We start from the raw sequence: 15,106 nt of genomic DNA on the forward strand, positions 1-15,106 counted from the left end.
TTTTGCATTTTGTGAACAGGATTGACAGTTTGGGGTGATTTACAAGATTTATACTTCGAGTATTTCCTATTTTTTTAGTAATTTTATTATTTATTTATTTTTTGGCTGCGTTGGGTTTTCGTTGCTGGGCCCTGGCTTTCTCTCTAGTGGTGGCAAGCAGGGGCTACTCTTCGTTGCGGTGCACGGGCTTCTCTTTGCGGTGGCTTCTCTTTTTGTGGCGCACGGGCTCTAGGGGTGTGGGCTTCAGTAGTTGTGGCTCTCGGGCTCAGTAGTTGTGGCTTGCGTGCTCTACAGTGCAGGCTCAGTAGTTGTGGTGCACGGGCTTAGTTGCTCCGCGGCATGTGTGATCTTCCCGGACCAGAGATTGAACCCATGTCCCCTGCATTGGCAGGCGGATTCTTAACCACTGAGCCACCAGGGAAGTCCCCTTATTCTTTTGTAAGTGTAGTGAGTATGTTTCTTTATTAGAAGGCATTTGGGGGGAGATGGTTATATATCCTTTGACTTTTAAATGTTCTCTTGTCTTATAGGATCCTGAATTTCCCCCTTTTTGCCCTTCACAGGACAGTCTCAAAGGGCATCCGTCATTCCTTTTTCCTTCTTCTCAGAAGCCCCGCCTTGCCAGTTATGCCTCACCGAGTTGTACATACACTTGTCTCTTTCTCCATAGGCTGCACTCATCTCCCAGAATGTTTCGTCGGTATCTTCATGCTTAGTGTGGGTCTTCATTTTCCGGGAGTGATTTTAGTTCTATCTTGGGCTCTCCATCCTCCTCTTCTCCCTTCTATGCATTTCTCTTCCCATCTGGGTCCCACCTTGCTCTTCTCAAAAAGTCGAGATGAGAGTTCAAGAATTATCTCCACCAGAAATTGATATATGTTTTTTTTTACTTCTAGGCAATTTGAAACTTCCATTTTCAGTCTTCTAATTGTGTTAGGAGATACAGGATATTTGTGGTTTTTATCTGTTCCTTTTGTTGGTGCATATAGTTTTTGGCAGATGTACTGGGATATTTAGATTTATGTAGCTGCCATAACTTTGGCTATCAGGAAGTCTTTCCTAACATTTTTTTTTCTTTCCTAACATTTTATTTTGAAAAATTTGAAGCCTCTAGGAAAGTTATACAATGAATGCCTGCATATCCTTCACCTAGATTCATAGGTTTGTTACTTTAATCTCTTTCTCTCCCTGTCTTTACACATGCACACATTTTATTAGTTGAATGATTTGAGAGTAAGTTGCGGAAAACATGACAGTTTATTCTAATGCCTCATCATGTGTCTCCTAGTAACAAGTTCATCCTCCTATATGACCGTGATAGTTATCACACTCAGGACCTGTAGCAGTGACACAGGACCATTGTCCAGAGTGCAGTTCATCGTCAGACTTCCTCCACTGCCTTAGTCATATCCTTCACAGATTTTTTTTTTTCTGATCTAAAATCCTATAAAGGGTCACACAGTGTGTCGTCCTGTCTCTTTAGTCTCCTTTAATCTAGAAGAGTTCACTGTCCTTTTTGTTTTGCTTTGTTTTGTTTTTTGAGGCACTGATATTTCTGAAGAGTTCAGGCCTGGTAGATGTCAGCTTGTCTGATGATGTCCTCATGATTAGAGCCACGATTAGATTGGTAGAGATGTTGGTGATATTATTATGTTTGACTGCTTGGTCAAGGTGGCTGCCAGATTTCTCCATTGTGAGGGTGTCTTTTGCCCCTCTCCATTTTTTCTCCAAGTGCAAGTAGTTTATTTGGGGACTGACCTCAGGACATACTGGGAGAACAGAGAGGCAGTGAGAAGGGACAGAAAAGGCAGTCAACAAAGGGTGCAACCCAAGCTGATTCCACCAGGAGCCTGGAGCCAGCGCAGAACTCACAGCTTAGCTTATCCCACAGAAGGGGTGAGAAATCTAGGGTCTTTAAACTTTAGCCAGTTCCTTTAAACTTTAGTCAGTCACTGAGGGCTGCTCCCAGGGGCATCCGTTCTCTGGTACTTGCGGCTTACCCTGAACAGGTGCAGAATGGGCCCGATGCCAAGCAAGCCCCCAGGTAGAGATGCAGGTGTTCGCGTGTGGAAGTTAGGCTGGGCGTGTGCTGTTGCGGTGAGAGCTGATGGGATAGTTAGCACAGCACCCCTAGTGTCTGCTAGGCCTGGGGACCCCGGGACCTAGAGCTTGAGGCAAAAGCTTATGTGGTATTATTTTTTTAGGAAGTGCAATTCCAGGACGCAGAAGTGAAGGAGAAGGGGATTGAGGAGAGATGGAGACGAAGTCAGTTCAAGCGTGCATTTCCAGGCTGGCCACCCCTTGGTAACAAGGACAGCTGATTGCTTGGTTTCCTTAAGCTGTCTCCCTGGAGGAGGTATAAGGTGCCACACCCCAGGACAGCCCCCTAAATGAGGAGAGGAGAGGATCTACTCCTCAGCGCCTTTGTCTCCCTGGTAGAAGGTTTGCCCCGTGGCACCTCAGCTCCACCAGGTGTGCAGGTTGTGCACGTGTGGGCATCAGGTGGGTCCCACGGGTTCTCACACCTCAAATGCAGGAGCGAGGCCAAGGGTGGGAGGTAAGAGGCATCCCTGTGAGCAGGAAGTAGGGGCCGTAGGGTTGTGCCCGTGTGCTGCTGGTCGGGACCCTCGCGTATGTGGTCCTCCTAATGGCAGCCAGGGTGGAGACAGTGGTCTGAGGCCTCAGAGACAGGCAGGGCCAAGACTTGAGGTCCTGCATAAGATATGCCTGATACATTGGGAATCTACTTTGGTTTAACAGATACGCATGTACATACACATAAAACACACATACACAAGCACAGTCATATGTGAAGAGGATAACAGCTATCTGTTGCTGGTGGGAATCCAGCCACATTTTACTTCTTCCCATATTTTTGATATGTTTAAAGCTTTCTACAATAAAGACATTTTAATTTTATAACAGGAAAATGGTTTGTGGACAGTTTTAGAAAGGGAGGCGGAACAGTAAGCGTTTTTTCCAAAGTTAAAACTGGCAAAAAGAATAATTCCAGGGCTTCCCTGGTGGCGCAGTGGTTAAGAATCCACCTGCCAATGCAGGGGACATGGGTTCAAGCCCTGGTCCAGGAAGATCCCACATGCCATGGAGCGACTAAGCCCATGCGCCACAACTACTGAGCCTGTGCTCTAGAGCCTGTGAGTCACAACTACTGAAACCTGCGTGCCAAGAGCCCGTGCTCCACAGCAAGAGAAGCCACCGCAATGAGAAGCCCGCGCACTGCAACGAAGAGTAGCCTCCGCTCGCTGCAGCTAGAGAAAAGCTTGCGCGCAGCAACAAAGACCCAACGTGGCCAAAAATAAATAAATAAATATTTTTTAAAAAAGAATAATTTCATGTTTTAGTCTATAGACAGAGACTAGTTGTCCTTTTTTCAATATATTGAATCTTATAAGATTGTTTAGAAAAGTAGAAACAAATTGCCTTTTAAATGTGAGAAGTGTAACTGCTGCCTTATAAAATTAGTTTCTAGAATTAAATATACTTTGTCTATATATCCTGCATTGTGTATTTCTGTCATTCACTGGTGTATCTGTTCATTTAATATTCAGACACTCCCCTTCCTGACCACCTACTATGAGCAAGGTACTGTGCTAGGCCCTGGGGGTGCCACAGAGAGTCAGGAAGAACCCCCCACCTTCTAGGGGCTCGTACTGGAGTGGGGAGAAATGGATGTGGTAGAGACAGTACTCACCAAATATTTAAATGCCTTCTTACATTTCCCAGCCTCTGGGGCCGTGTGACTAGTTCTGTCTAGGGAACTGTGACCAGAGTGATGCATGTCACAGCTAAGGCAGCTATGAGCTGGTGTGACTGCTCCAGCTCTGCCTACCCCTGCAGTGATGACCTCAGGAGTCACACATGCCAGACGGCATAGCTATAAGATGGACAGGGCCGCCAGACTGTATTAAATCTTTCATGAGTGAGATAGAAATCTTTTCTGTGTTAAGCTATTCCCCTCCTTTTTTAAAATTGTGGTAAAATGTACATAATGTAAAATTTATCATTTTAACCATTTTTAAGCATGCAGTTCAGTGGCATTAGTACATTTGCAGTGTATACCCTTGTTTTTAACAGATAACCAGATAGGCTCTCATTTGAAACTTTGTGAACATCCTGTTCACCTACAACTTTTTAGTATCCCACTCCGTGACCTATGGGTCAAATCTGCCACCTCTTTTTGTAATAAAGTTTTTGTTTATTTCTTAGTTTTTATTTTATTTATTTATTTTTGGCCATGCCATGTGGCATGCAGGATCTTAGTTCCCTGACCAGGGATTGAACCCATGTCCCCTGTAGTGGAAGCACCGAGTCTTAACCACTGGACCATCAGGGAAGTCCCTAAATTCTTATTTTATATTGGAGTATAGTTGATGAACAATGTTGTGTTCGTCTCAGGTGTACAGCAGAGTGATTCAGTTATACATGTATTTATTCTTTTTCAATTTCTTTTCCCATTTAGGTTATCACTGGATATTGGGCAGTGTTCCCTGTGCTATACTTTAGGTCGTTGTTGGTTATCCATTTTAAATATAGCCGTGTGTATATGTCAGTCCCAAACTCCCAATCTGTCCCTCCCCGCCGGCCTTCCTCCCTGGTAACCATAAGTTTGTTTTCTAAGTCTGTGAGTCTCTTTCTGTTTTGTAAGTAAGTTCATTTGTGTAATAAAGTTTTATTGGGACACAGCCACGCCCATTCATTTATGTATTGTCTATGGCTACTTTCACGCTAAAATGCCAAAGTGAAGTAGTGACAGAGACCATATAACCTGCAACACCTAACATATTTACTCTCTGGCCCTTTATGGAAAAAGTTTGCTGACCCCTGCTTTATGGAACAGGTATTTAAGTTTTTATTTTTATTAAAATAATACATGCACATATTTGAAAAGGAAATAGCACTAAAAGTTTTATTTTTAGAAAGGCGAGCCCTGCTGCACTGTTCTTCACGCCAGCACCACTCCTAAGAGCTGTTTTTTTCTTTTACTTGTCTTTTCTGGCATTTATAGTTCTAAGTAATGTCCTCATTCCACTGTTTCTTGATTTAACAATTTTAGACACTATTGACTAACCCAGTATAGGCCACTATCCTACTTTTTAGTGCAAGATTATAAATAAATTTACCATTTCTTAGCCGAAAGGTAATGTTGTATGATCATTTAGTTTTCTGCATTTCCATCATAATGTATGTAAGAAAGTTAACAAGAACTTAGCAATAACTAACATTTATTTAGTATTTCACACGTGCCAGGCACTCTTCTGATGTAGTGTTTTTTTAAGTTGAAGTATAGTTGATTTACAACGTTGTGTTAATTACTGCTGTACAGCAAGGTGATTCAGTTTTATATATATACACACACACACATTCTTTTTTTTATATTCTTTTCCATTATGGTTTCTCATAGGATATTGAATGTAGTTCTCTGCTGTACAGTAGGCCCTTGTTGTTGATCCGTTCTATATATAAAAGCCTACATCTGCTCACCCCAACCTCCCATTCCATCCCTCCCCCAAGCTTCTCCCCCTTGGCAACCACCAGTCTGTTCTCTATGTCTTTGTTTCTGTTTTGTAGATAGGTTCATTTGTGTCATATTTTAGATTCTACAGATAAGTGATACCATATGATATTTATTTTTCTCTTTCTGACTTCATTTAGTATGATAATCTCTAGTTGCATTAATGCAGTTTTTATGCAGTTTCTCATTTAATCTTTACAGAACCCCTAGGAAATGTAGATACTATTGTTATCTCCATTTTCTAGATGGTGAAACGTCATTTAGAGAGATTATGTGATTTTTCTCTTGGTCAAGACCTCGTGGGTGATGGAGCCAGAAATCACCACTTGGAATGTCAGCTCTTAAACACCGTCTTGGAGCGCTGCGTGGGGAGTCATACCGGTTGACGCTCATAGATTTGTGGTCCTACTATGAGTGAGCAAGCTGCAGATTTACAGCATGCAGATGTGCTGAGGCCCAACTTCGTAGGGTCTGCAGCGGGTGGGGCACTCAGGTAGCGGGTCAGCCATCTGCAGCTGCTTTTTCTGAGGGTAATTCTCTTTTCTAATAGACTGCACACTTGCATGGTCTCAGTCTAATGCAGTGGCTCTCAAACTGGAGCTTGTGTCAGGATCACGGGGTGGGCTTGGCCCAGCACTCATACATGGGCCTCACCTCTGGTTTTGGATTCAGTGGGTCTGAGGTGGGGCCTGAGAATGTGCGTTTGTAACAAGGTCCCAGGCGATAAACTGCAGGGACTACTAATGGTTTAATGCTGTGCCCTTTCTGAACACGGGGTCTTCTGTGCCATCTGGCTCTTCCATTGCGTCGTGTCTGTTACACTCCCGCCTGCTGGCGTGTTGGCTCCGCGACAGCAGTTCAGCTACCGTGGCCTATGTTTCCTCTTCAACCCCACAGAGGTCAGGGTCATGATGCCCATATAGCAGGTGGTCGTAATCTCCCCTAGCACGCTTTTGTAATTCTGACTTTTTCAATTACGAACATTGTAATTATAACATACAATACATTCTTATTGTAAAAATCACCTTTAATAGCACCACCACGCTAGCAAAATTTTAGCAGAAAGGTAGAAGCAGACCCTAAAGGATTTTAAGTGGTTTGTTAGGTGATAGCTAAGCACTGAGGAACTTGGCCCTTGACTGGGTCAGTGTTTAAAGTATGCAAGGAAAGTTACTTCATCTGATTTTTAGTAGAGGCTCTTGCCTTTTACCACTAGCATTCTTTGAGATCATTTTTTAAATCTTTTTATTTAGAGGTCAACCTGAATCAACATGTCTGGGACTGAAGAAGCAATTCTTAGCGGCCGTGACAGCCATCCTGCTGGTGGCAACTCTGTATTATGCTTTGGTCAGGTACATGTGTTTTTTTCATACCTGGAAGGAATGAGGTTAAGTGAAAAAGGTATGGGGAAGCCATTGGTAGAGCACCATCATATACATGTAAACTTTTTTTTTTTTTCATTTAAGTGCATCATTTGGGAGTCTTTGACAAGCTCTGAGGGCATTTTGGAACTTTAGCAGCACTGGGGGTTACATTTAGATTTTATTTATTTTTTGGATAGATTACATTTTCATATGCTGTAACATTCAAAATGAAACAGACTGTATGTAAAAAGTCTCACTATTTCCTATCACTCTTGTCCACATGTCACCCAGATCTCTTTTTTGGAGGCATCCAAAGTTTCTGGTGTTGTACTCTTTGTGGAGATATTCTGTGCATATAAGGGAGATTCTTGCTTTGTCCCCCCAAATTCTGTCTTTGTCTTACCAGAAATCTATTTGTGTGTATTTATTCAGGGCAAGGGGAAGAGTATTGAGGGGATGAAAATCTAAACAAGTAGGAGTGTATTTCTCTATGTGTAGGATGGGAAATTGTTGAACTAGAGAAGAGGACACATGGAAGCAGGGCTTCCTGTCATGTTTTCTCCTCTCCTGCTCCCTTGCCTACATACATGTCATATAGACTCCGAGGAGGGAAGTTTCAGTTTCCCAGTTCTGGCTCGAGAAAGTTTTGTAGGGATGGTAACATATTGGTAACATCTAAGGCAGTGGTTTTCAAAATGTGGTCCAGTGACCCCTGGGGGTCCACAAGACCTTTCAGAGTCTGTGAAATCAAAATTATTTTCATAATAATACTAAAGTACTCTGTGCCTTTTTCACTCTCCTTCCTTCGTGAGTGGGTGCTTTCCAGAGAGCGCATAGCATGTGCTGACACCATTGCTCTGATGGCTACTGGAATGTGTGCCTGCAGTTTCTCATTTTTAATTCCTAGTATTGATAGATATAACCCACATAAACAAAAGCTCATAGGACCCTCAGTACTTTTGAAGAGTGTTAAGGGGTCTGGAGACCAAAAAGTTGGGGACTTGCTGATAAGCAATGGTGGAAATGTCAGTTTAATTTTCCCTTTGTGGATTACAGTACCAATACACAGCAGAAGAGTACCAGGCCATCCAGAATGCTCTGAGGCAGAGGCTGGGCCCAGAATACATAAGTAGCCGCGTGGCTGGAGGAGGCCAGAAGGTGAGAGAGTTTACGTGCTTGAAAAGTGGGCACCCACAACGCCGACTATTCCCATGAACTTGCCAACTCCCTCTCTGGTCCTCATGGATTCAGAAGGCCTCTCATTCACTGTTAGTGGACGTTTATTTGTGTCTTTCGGCGGGGATGGGTTCCAGCCCTCACTGTCATCAGCAGTGGCCCAAGACACTAGTTCTAACTGGCTCCTCTGGAAGATCTTTGAACTAAGTTCACTGAGAAATTCTCTGGAATGTTTAAGGGTGCTTTTGCCAAAAGAGCTGGTAAGGAATAATTTTTTTTTTTTTTTTTTTGCGGTACGCGGGCCTCTCACTGTTGTGGCCTCTCCCGTTGCGGAGCAGAGGCTCCGGACGCGCAGGCTCAGCGGCCATGGCTCACGGGCCCAGCCGCTCCGCGGCACGTGGGATCTTCCCGGACCGGGGCACGAACCCGCATCCCCTGCATTGGCAGGCGGACTCTCAACCACTGCGCCACCAGGGAAGCCCAGATTAAGTAAATTTTGATCCACATTTAAGTATGGCAAGGAATTTTAACAAGTTTTTTTTTTTCTTCTTAAAATTTTTTTTCCAGGTGTGTTACATCGAGGGTCACAGGGTAATTAATCTGGCCAATGAGATGTTTGGCTACAATGGCTGGGCACACTCTATCACACAACAGAACGTGGGTGAGTATGCTTCCTGGCAGTGGCTGCTGCTTCGTTTCCCTTCCTCGGCATTGGCTGACTTCTGGCAGGAGTGTTTTGTAGGCAAGGACCTAGGGAAGGTGTGCTCAGTCGCCAGCAGGAGGAATACAGGTGAGGCACAGGGATCAGTATCCTCTTCAACTGGTTCTCTTTCCCACTCCTAGATTTTGTTGACCTTAACAATGGCAAGTTCTACGTGGGCGTCTGTGCGTTTGTGAGAGTCCAGCTGAAGGTGAGGGTGATGGAGGGGACGTGCTGCCTGCAGGCACGGGGCAGGTGGGAGAGTGAGCAGGTACGGAGGCCTCGGGGCCCAGAGAGGGGGTGGGGTTGTTCAGACATCCTCCCTCATGTGCCCCTAAGAGAATTTTGAGGAACTCTGTTCTCTTGCACGTTTTTAAGTTGACTCAGTTTTCACCATATATATAAACAGTTGTAAGGGTGTATGTTTTGGCATATTGTAAAATTTTACATTCTAAAATAAATCTGTTACATCTTTTTAACACGTACCAATGTATTCTAAATACCACAGAGGATTAAGTGCTGTCATCCATTTAAAAATAATACATGCGCAAGCTGTTTTTCTTTTCCTTTCTTTCTTTCTTTTTAAATATTTATTTATTTATTTGGTTGCACTGGGTCTTAGTTGTGGTGTGCAGGGTCTTTAGCTGTGGCATGCAGGATCTAGTTCCCCAACCAGGGACTGAACTTGGGCCCCCTGCATTGGGAGCACGGAGCCTTAACCACTGGACCACCAGGGAAGTCCCTGTTTTTCTTTTTTTTGAGCAAGTTATTCTTTGGTCATCAGATATCTTACGTTGTTCCTTCTTGAACACGTATTTCCATTCCACTTCCCCTCTGGCTTTTATCCTAATATAAGATATATGATTGAAAATCTTTTATTAATGATAACCTTATTATACTTGTGTGTGTGTGTGTGTGTGTGTGTGTGTAAAAATTTTAGGGGATAAGTTTCCAGTGATTTTAAGGCTCTAACTATTGAGAAATTTCTTCTGGATTGAGTTACTATTGATATTACAGGTGCTATTAATACACAATTTAGTCAGTTGTGTTTACGTTGAAGAGAACATAACTACATCAAAATATTTATATTTAATAAAATTTTATGGAAAATGCATTTCTTGATAAGATGGATGAGCTGTTTTTTTCTATTCAGTTAGTTTGTATATCCATAGTTAATATTACTTATTCCTAGACTAAACATTTAGCATTAATTCTATTCTGACTTATTTTTATAAATACTACCGAAAACCTTATTCACATAAACAAACTGAGAATGAACGAGTTTCGTTACAGTGTCATTCATTTCTTTGACTACTTGTGAGTTATATATCAGAAATCACAATGCTATCATCAAACATTATACTCAGCTCTCTGTCAGCTAACAGCTTGATCAGGCCCACCTTTACTTTTGGTAGAAGCCGAGAAACAGGTGCCACCTGACTTGTGAGAGGATTTGCTATCCAGTCATTAGAATCTGTTAAATATAATATTTCAAATTTTTGGTTTGGTGCCCCAGAGGTTTTCATAGTGTGGGTAATGTGTCTTAGTAAGATGTGGGGCGGGTCAGGTGTGTGCCTAGTTATGTGAAGAGGAAGGAGAATTGTCTTGCACTTGGAGCACAGGCACATCTCTAGGCAGATCCGGTCCAGGAAGTAGCCCTGGAAATGGACTCTGGCAACTCCACCTGTGTTCCAGGCCCTGGGCTCTGTCCAACCAGTCTGAACACTGATGCTTGAGGAAGAGGAGAGCTCTGCAGCCAGGGACAGGGCTGCAGCTCCTCACGTTGGACCCTGAACTCCTTTTCTGTCCCCAGGATGGTTCGTATCACGAGGACGTGGGCTATGGTGTTAGTGAGGGCCTCAAGTCCAAAGCCTTGTCTTTGGAAAAGGCGAGGAAGGAGGCAGTGACCGATGGGCTGAAGCGAGCACTGAGGTAGGCAGATCCTGTTCTTCTCAGCTCTGGGTTGTAACACCCACGTGGTTCAGAAGTCGAAATAACACAAGTCTTCCTCCCACCCTTGACCCTGTGCAGCCTGTTTTCCTGCTCTCTTCTGTCTTTCCCCAGTGCTTCTTTATGCTGAGGGCCCACTTTTTGGGGAATAAGTAGTAGAATCCTGTGTTCTCTGTTCTGTACTTGACCTTGCCTTCCCCACCCCTCTCATCAGCTGTGTGTCTTGGAGACCTGTCCACACAGCACATAGATTGTTTCCTCATTCTCTTTAATACACCTACACAGTTCTTCATTATGTATATGTAACATAGTTAGCTTAGTTTCATAGAGCAGGGTTTTTAACCCTTTTTGGGGTCATAGATGCCTTTGAGAATTGAATTACCAGAAAAATACATGTAAAACATGCACTAAAAATTTGCAATACCATAACCTGTGGGGGCATCCAGATGTCCCAAGTAAAGAACTTTGGTCGTGGAGGTCTGTGCCCCTAAAGTGTGCATGCTCACTATTACTGGGGAATTGGAGCAGTCCTTGGGAAACATTCTCTGCTGTGGAATTCGTGTTCTGCGTTGGGAGGTATAGCTGGTGCGATTTTGTGAGCGCTTGCTCAGGCTTTCTGTGCCCACTGCCCCTCCTGCGGGCGGGGTTGTGACTGCTGTGCTCACTGCTGTATTCTCAGCGCCTAATGCACATGCGTAATGAACAGTTCTGAATGCTTATCAGAGTCCATCTCCTCTGCTGTGTTGAGAAGCAGCTTGTACAAAGGCTGTAGCTCTGTTCTCTGATATTCACATATAACGTTCTCAACCCCGTTCCCCTCTTTTCTTACCCGTAGAAGTTTCGGGAATGCACTTGGGAATTGTATTCTGGACAAAGACTACCTGAGGTCGCTAAACAAGCTCCCACACCAGGTATGTTGCAAGTGGGGGGTGGAATGCGTCGCAGTAAAGGCGCAGTAACTGATGATGCTTCTGTGTCACGAGTGAGTACTTGGTGACGGAGAGAGAAAAGGTGAAGACTTGGCTATTTAGAGGGTCTGGAATGTGTTTCAGACGTCTTTGAACACAAGAGCCAGCAGGAACCAATTACCTTAATGTACCAATGAGGAAATTGAAGCCTGGAGCATTTGTGTTACTTGTCTCTTATGTAGAGAGAACCGTGCTTGGCAGTGGTCTGTGAGACAGAAGGAGCACAGATCCCTTGCAGCACTGCCATTTCTTACAAACACTCAGAGCCTCACGTGTTCAGCCTTCCTGCTCTTCCTTAGCTCGGGTGTCTTTAAGGTTTAGATCTCCCTTGTTTCTGTAGTTGCGTGTCATGTGATCTGCGCGTTTGCCTTCGGAGAATGGGGTCTGGAGTTTAGCATGCCTGGGCCAGTCAGGCTCCGGAGCATTCCTGTTGCCTGGTGGAGCGTGGCTGCTTCACCTGTGGCTCTTTGGGTCCCTGCAGTGCCGCCACCCTGGGCAGCCTTCCCTCTCTGGTACTTGAGGGGTTCTTTTTCTTGTGCTGCCCGTAATAGAGGTGTGTGTCAATTGGCAGCTGTCAAAACTCCATTTCTTGGGGCTTCCCTGGTGGTGCAGTGGTTGAGAGTCCGCCTGCCGATGCAGGGGACGCAGGTTTGTGCCCCGGTCCGGGAAGATCCCACATGCTCCGGAGCGGGGCCCGTGAGCCATGGCCGCTGAGCCTGCACGTCCGGAGCCTGTGCTCTGCAACACGAGAGGCCACAACAGTGAGAAGCCCGCGTCCTGCAAAAAACAAAAAAACTCCATTTCTGTCCTTTTTCTAAATCCTTTTTACATATAATTGGACTCAGTTTGCTAATATTTTGTTAAGGATTTCTGCATCTATATTTATGAGGGATATTGTAGTTTTTTCCGTTTTTAAAACATTGTGGTAAAAAACACATAACATGAAATTTACCATTTTAACCTTTTTTTTTTTTTCTTGTGGTACGTGGGCCTGTCACTGTTGTTGCCTCTCCTGTTGCAGAGCACAGGCTCCGGACGCGCAGGCTCAGCGGCCATGGCTCACGGGCCTAGCTGCTTCGCAGCATGTGGGATCTTCCCGGACCAGGGCACGAACCCGCGTCCCCTGCATCAGCAGGCGGACTCTCCACCACGGTGCCACCGGGGAAGCCCCCATTTTCTGTTTTTTGGTAGTAGCCATCCTAATGGGTGTGATTTGAATTTTTCTGATGGTTAGTGATGTTGAACATCTTTTCATGTGCTTATTGCCCATTTGTGTATCATCTTTGGAGAAATGTCTACTCAGGTTCTTTGCCCATTTTGTAATTGGGCTATTTGATTTATTTGTTGTCAAGCTGTAGGAGTTCTTTATATATTCTGGCTATTAACTCCTTATCAGAGATATGATTGCAAAGTTTTTTCCCATTCCATAGCTTGCCTTTTAAGTTTGATATAGCTCCATTGGTATATTTTTGCTTTTTTTGTTGCCTGTACTTTGGTGTCACATCCAAGAAATCATTGCCAAATTCAATGTCATGAAGTTTTTCCCCTGTGTTTTCTTCTTTGAGTTTTATAGTTTTGGGTCTTATATTTAGGTATTTAATCTATCTTGAATTTATTTTTGTATATGATGTAAGATACAGGTCTAACTTCATTCTTTTGCATGTGGATATTCAGTTTTTCCAACATCATTTGTTGAAGAGACTCCTTTCCCCATTGTGTAGTCTTGGCACACTTGCTGAAGATCATTTGGCCATACATGAGGATTCATCTCTGGGCTTTCTGTATTATTACATTGACCTACGCACCTGTCTTTATGGCAGTATCATACTGTTTTGATTATTGAAGCTTTGTAATATGTTTGGAAATCAGGAGGTCCTCCAATTTTTTTTTTTCAAAATTATTTTTGCTATTTGAGGTCCCTTGAGATTCTTTATAAATTTTAAGGTGAATTTTTTTATTTATGCAAAAAATGCCATTGGAATTTTGATAGGGATTACACTGAATCTGTAGATCACTTTGGTAGTATGCATATCTTAACAATATTAAGTCTTCCAGTTCATGAACATGGGAAGTCTTTCCATCTATTTGTGCCTTCTTTAATTTCTTTCAGCAGTGTTTCATAGTTTTCAGTGTACAAGTCTTTCACCTTGGTTAGGTTTATTCCTAAGTATTTTATTCTTTCTGATGCTATTGTAAATGGAATTGTTGTCTCAACTTTTTGATTGTTCATTATTAGTGTGTAGAGACACAGCTGTTATTTATGTGGATTTTGTATCCTGAAACTTTGCTGAATTTGTTTATTAATTCTGACAGTTTTTTTTGTTGAGTCTTTAGGGTTTTCTACATAGAAGATCAACTAATCTGCAACTAGAGATAATTTTACTTCTTCCTTTCCAATTTGAATTCCTTTTATTTCTTTTCCTTGCCTAATTGCTCTGGCTAGGACTTCCAATATGTTAAGAAGTAGTGAGAGTGGGCATCCTTGCCTTATTCCTGATCTTCCAGGAAAAGCTTTCAGTCTTCACCATTGAGTATGATGTTAACTGTAGGCTTTTCATATATGGCCTTTATTATGTTGAGGTTGTTTCCTTCTATTCCTAATTGTTGAATGTTTTTATCATGAAAAAAATATTGAATCTTGTCAGACTTTTTTTTTTTGCATCAATTTAGATGAACAGGTGGTTTTGTTCATGGATCACATTGATTGATTTGTGTATGTCGAACCATCTTTGCATTTCAAGAATAAACCTCTCTTGGTCATGGTGTATAATACTTTTAACGTGCTGTTAAATTTGGTGAGCCGGTATTTCATTGAGGATTTTTGCATCAATATGCATCAGGGATATTGGTCTATAGTTTTCTTGTAGTGTCTTTTTTTCCACCCTCCTCTTATAGTGTTTTTGCCTGGCTTTGGTATCAGAATAATGCTGGCCTCTTAGAATGAACTTGGAAGTGTTCCCTCCTTTTCAGTGTTTTGGAAGGGTTTGACGGTTGGTGTTAATTCTTTAAATGTTTGGTAGAATTTTCCAGTGAAGCCATTTAGTCCTGGGCTTTTTGTTGTTGTTGTTGTTGTTAGGTTTTTGTTTACTAATACACTCTTCTGCTAGTTACTGGTCTATTTCTGTTTCTTCATGATTCAGTCTTGGTAGCTTGTGTGTTTTAGGAATGTATCCATTTCTTCTAGGCTCTCTGATTTGTTGGTGTACAGTTGTTCATAGTATTCTCATAATTTTTTTTTTTTTTTCCGGTACGTGGGCCTCTCACTGTTGTGGCCTCTCCCGTTGCGGGGCAGAGGCTCCGGACGCGCAGGCTCAGCGGCCATGGCTCACGGGCCCAGCCGCTCCGCGGCACGTGGGATCTTCTTGGACCGGGGCGTGAACCCGTGTCCCCTGCATCAGCAGGCGGACTCTCAACC

At 43.2% G+C, this 15,106-nt stretch overlaps 1 protein-coding gene across 11 annotated transcripts in view; it reads left to right on the plus strand.

Annotated features, from left to right (window-relative positions):
* RAD52 (RAD52 homolog, DNA repair protein) overlaps positions 1-15,106 on the plus strand; it is a 55,977-nt gene that overhangs the window by 34,375 nt on the left and 6,496 nt on the right. For 8 of the 11 annotated variants that reach the window (XM_029204970.1, XM_029204968.1, XM_029204973.1 and 5 more), the window contains 6 exons: positions 6,787-6,885; positions 7,954-8,055; positions 8,641-8,734; positions 8,917-9,044; positions 10,587-10,705; positions 11,559-11,634. In XM_029204970.1, the coding sequence (XP_029060803.1) occupies positions 6,805-6,885; positions 7,954-8,055; positions 8,641-8,734; positions 8,917-9,044; positions 10,587-10,705; positions 11,559-11,634 (600 nt within the window). In that variant the 5' untranslated portion in view covers positions 6,787-6,804. Of the gene's footprint in view, positions 1-2,204; positions 2,305-6,786; positions 6,886-7,953; positions 8,056-8,640; positions 8,735-8,916; positions 9,045-10,586; positions 10,706-11,558; positions 11,635-15,106 lie in introns of all 11 variants that reach the window. The other 3 variants (XM_029204971.1, XM_029204975.1, XM_029204977.1) reach the window with 3 other exon arrangements.

The sequence above is a fragment of the Monodon monoceros genome, unplaced genomic scaffold (assembly GCF_005190385.1).
Source record: "Monodon monoceros isolate NGI ecotype Baffin Bay Population unplaced genomic scaffold, NGI_Narwhal_1 Super_Scaffold_6, whole genome shotgun sequence".
Classification (NCBI taxonomy): Eukaryota; Metazoa; Chordata; class Mammalia; order Artiodactyla; family Monodontidae; genus Monodon; species Monodon monoceros.